This window comes from Plectropomus leopardus, unplaced genomic scaffold (assembly GCF_008729295.1).
Source record: "Plectropomus leopardus isolate mb unplaced genomic scaffold, YSFRI_Pleo_2.0 unplaced_scaffold15398, whole genome shotgun sequence".
NCBI lineage: Eukaryota > Metazoa > Chordata > Actinopteri > Perciformes > Serranidae > Plectropomus > Plectropomus leopardus.
Genome location: NW_024616498.1, coordinates 1 through 3680, shown reverse-complemented (window position 1 = coordinate 3680; position 3680 = coordinate 1). Strand labels below are relative to the sequence as shown.

At 37.9% G+C, this 3680-nt stretch overlaps 1 protein-coding gene across 1 annotated transcript; it reads left to right on the top strand.

The window, feature by feature from the left end:
- The first annotated feature begins 6 nt into the window (after positions 1 to 6).
- On the top strand, positions 7 to 1680 carry LOC121964369 (putative ferric-chelate reductase 1). Its single transcript, XM_042514578.1, has 6 exons — positions 7 to 93; positions 209 to 397; positions 533 to 628; positions 1105 to 1237; positions 1363 to 1485; positions 1601 to 1680. The coding sequence occupies exons 1-6, from the start codon at positions 64 to 66 to the stop codon at positions 1642 to 1644; spliced, it is 615 nt and encodes a 204-aa protein (XP_042370512.1). The 5' UTR covers positions 7 to 63; the 3' UTR covers positions 1645 to 1680.
- Positions 1681 to 3680: the final 2000 nt, after the last annotated feature.

Here is a 3680-nt window from a genome sequence, read left to right as displayed (position 1 = left end):
ACAGCAGCACCAACAACAGCAGCACCAACTACAGCAGCAGCAGCGACTACAGCAGCCCCGCTGATGCCTAACACCACAGTGACAGCCCTTATGGTGAGTAATGCCAAAACACAAGAACATAGAGGAATAGACCAGATTAGGATAAAGTAAAGTTGCATTCATCAGTATAAATTTCCGACCCAATACAAATGTCTCATCCCTTTTACAGACAAACATTAATAGGACAGGATGTGGGTCTGCAAAGCTCTGTGCGGCCGATCCTGCTGACTGCACCCCTGGAAATGCCGGATGTTTCCTTGCTTCTGCCGATCAGATCAGCGGTCAAAACTTTAATTTTGAGCTAGCAGGAGAGACAGAAGGCTACCTCGCTGCCGCCCTGTCAACCGACAGCTCACTGGTAAGATATATTAATCTAATTCACATATTCACAGATGAGAGTACCACGAAGTCTGGCACTGGGCCGATCATACAGTTTGTTTGAAGTCTTGTGTGTACACAGGTTCAATTTACCGTTTCTGGTTTTGCACCATAGGGAGGTAACGACACCACCTACGTCTGTGCAAACAACAACGGTACTGTTAAATTCATTGGGGCTGTCCTCAACAACGGTATGCTGACAATGACAGAGGTGAGTTCTACTAAAAGTTTTGGTGGGTGTAAAGCTAGGCGAAAATATCTTTGATATATGTATTTTTATTTTTCACACTCAACAAGCATGAATAAGACTTCACAGCAGTTGCAAAGCACACTCATGAATAGCCAGTCATCTAGCATTGTTCTGCAATGCACAAATTTGTGTAAAGAATTTACATACACAGCAGTAGACACAGCTCCTGTGGTCTGGTTATGAAGCTAATTTGTGTGTCTGCACTTCCGTGTAGTTCATTTTTCACACATATAATATAAAACAGATTTCATGGTTCAATCAGTATGCACAAAATGCCACACATAGCCTCTTTGAACCTGCAGCTCATGCAATATCAAGGCAAATGTTAATTCTAACCATTACCATATGCAGGGTATGAAAATATTTTCATATGAACACAGCAATAAAAAAAACGCATTGTCTTCTTGATTATCTGTTAAACTTTCTTTGCTCTGCAGCAACGTGTGAACTCTGTGAAGGGCAGTATCAGAGGAAATTTAATCCAGTGTACATTTGCTGCCACTGTACCAAACTCAAGCACTAGAACAACACGTTTCTCCATCGGAATCTTGAATGGAACTTTCAACAGCAGTAAGCCGACATATTTAAGATACAAGTTCACACAAACATCATATGCACTTTCAAAAGTCAACTAAGGTGGTTAAAAAGGTGCTAAAAACCATTAATGCTTTTTTGTCATTTACTTGCACTCTCAGCTTCTGGTGCTCTGGGAAATGCCAGCACCCGATTCCAGAGTGGTATTTTAGACCTGTCTAACCCAGGCGCCAACGTCACCAACATCAACCACGCTGCTGCATTCAAGCAATCTCTGACACAAGGTAAGCAAAGGCGCAATAGGGTTGCTTTCCTTAAGAAAGAAATATTGTCAAAAATGTGCATTTGAACAATGCCTAAATAATCTATTTTTTTCCTTTCTCCTATCCACCCCTACAGCTCTGCTGATCACCTTTGGTGTGCTGGGTCTGGTCATGCTATGAGGAAACTGACACCATTCAGGACTCAGGAGACGAACATCATAACTTCCCTACTCATATACAATGCTGTGCTACAGTCTTAGACCACCTTAAACTGCATTATTTTAGTAGATAATAATGATCATACATATTTATTTCTCAGTAGTCTCTTTACTAAAATACAACCAGAACATACAGGAAATATGCATACAGTATCAAAAATTAAAAGAAAAAGAAAAACTTTAACATGTTTAATTTAATTTAAGTGTTTCGTGTGAGCCCCCAGCCCCCCCCCCCACCCCCCCACCCCCCTCTTGAACTCTCTTGGGCACACAATATGTGATTTACAATACCAATCTTCTGATATACCTTAATATTATTTGAGAAAACTTCCAAGATTGTCTGCCGAAGAAAAATTCAACAGGTTCTATGTGTAAAGGGAGGTCACACTAAATACTGCCTTCAGTCCAAAGTAGCCATCGTATTAAAATTTGTTTTGTGTTTTAATGCATTGCACGTTCTGTATTTTTTGTATCCTAATAAAGAGACTGAGAAATAAACACACACATACAAACACCCCCATTGCAACTTTGCCATAACAGCAAATCTATGGTGACCTAAGACCTTTGCACAGCATTGTACGCGTACAACTGACTACAAACATCTCACAGGAAGTTAACTATACACAGTGCAGTGCAGATTATTAGGATCATGCATCATTTTGTATCAACTTACCGTATGTGAAAGTAGGAGTGGTGGAAGGGGATCACTCTTCTACAGCCTTCTGACTGCTTTCACATCTGTGAAGGCATAAGAAAACCAGGTGAGTTAATTTTGAGGAGTTTTAAAATTAATGTGTAATTCATTGTTGTTGTTTTTTTTTTTACTTTAGGACTGCTGGATTTCTGTCCTATAACATACTTACAACATAATTGCAGGCAAACACTCTGACTCTCTGCCCCAAGTGAAAATCTATCTTTGAATGGTTAGAATGGGGTACAAATGAGAAGCAATTGCAGCCTCAAACATCAGTTCATTACCAACTGAACCACTATCTGCCTTTCACCAGTAGATGTCATGCTTTCTACAAATTTAGGAGCTGTGGTCTGGTTACCTTTTAAGCCCATATTACTACTGTCAGGACTACAGACAGACTCCACATCGGAGGAGCCACTGAATTATTACACTGTGATGGCAGAGAAATATCTGTTGCTAAATCACTATTGGTAAAAAAGGTGCCTTAATGTCAAAACTTTTTGTCAAAAACTAATGAAGAACTTTTTGTTAACCAGATTTTTTTGTGTACCCTCAAAATAAAAGTAGATGTTCCCTTATGAAGGACCATAATTGTTTTTGGCTTGTGTGTGTCACTACACATTTACGTTAATGTATGGTAACACACACAAGACAAGCGAATGATACCAGCAAATGGAAGATATATATGTCTGCATTATGTTATTAATATTATTATTATTATTATGTTGTTTTCTTTTGTGTGAATGTATATTAACATATTGTTGATGATTCAACAGTGCCTTTAAAATGAAGCCTTCACTGGCTGATATTTTCATGTGCATGTGTATGTGCAAGTACACATGCAAATGAGAACTTGCTTATAATGAATGCTATATATGATACCATATATTGGTGAAACACATTTTGCACATGGCTTTATGTAACAACTGAGTTTTTATTACGTATTTTTGAAATAAATATTTTACCAAACTGACTATCTTGGTGGCATTTATAAAATGTCAGATATTGTTCACAGATCAGTATTTGAAATTTGAATCTAATTCCCATGAAATTAGTTTTCAGCATCAGCACACTGTCATATGTTTACAAGAGGGCAATATACGATCAACAGCCATACATGGAGAATTTTGAGTGTTAACAGACACAGATACAAGCACCATACAAGATCTAAAAGTGTCACAAAAGCAGTAAAAAAAAAAATCTAACAGTGTAACAGATACAATAATTTGAAAGTAAAGGTGATGAGAAAATTACCAAAGTATTTGTTTAAAAAAAGCTTAAAAAAAAATGAGGATGTCCAGATA

Coding starts and splice junctions, on each gene's coding strand:
- LOC121964369 (XM_042514578.1), top strand. CDS start 64: ATGCCTAACACCACAGTGACAGCCCTTATG. Junction 398..532: donor TGTCAACCGACAGCTCACTG/GTAAGATATATT, acceptor TTTGCACCATAG/GGAGGTAACGACACCACCTA. Junction 1,238..1,362: donor GAATGGAACTTTCAACAGCA/GTAAGCCGACAT, acceptor TTGCACTCTCAG/CTTCTGGTGCTCTGGGAAAT.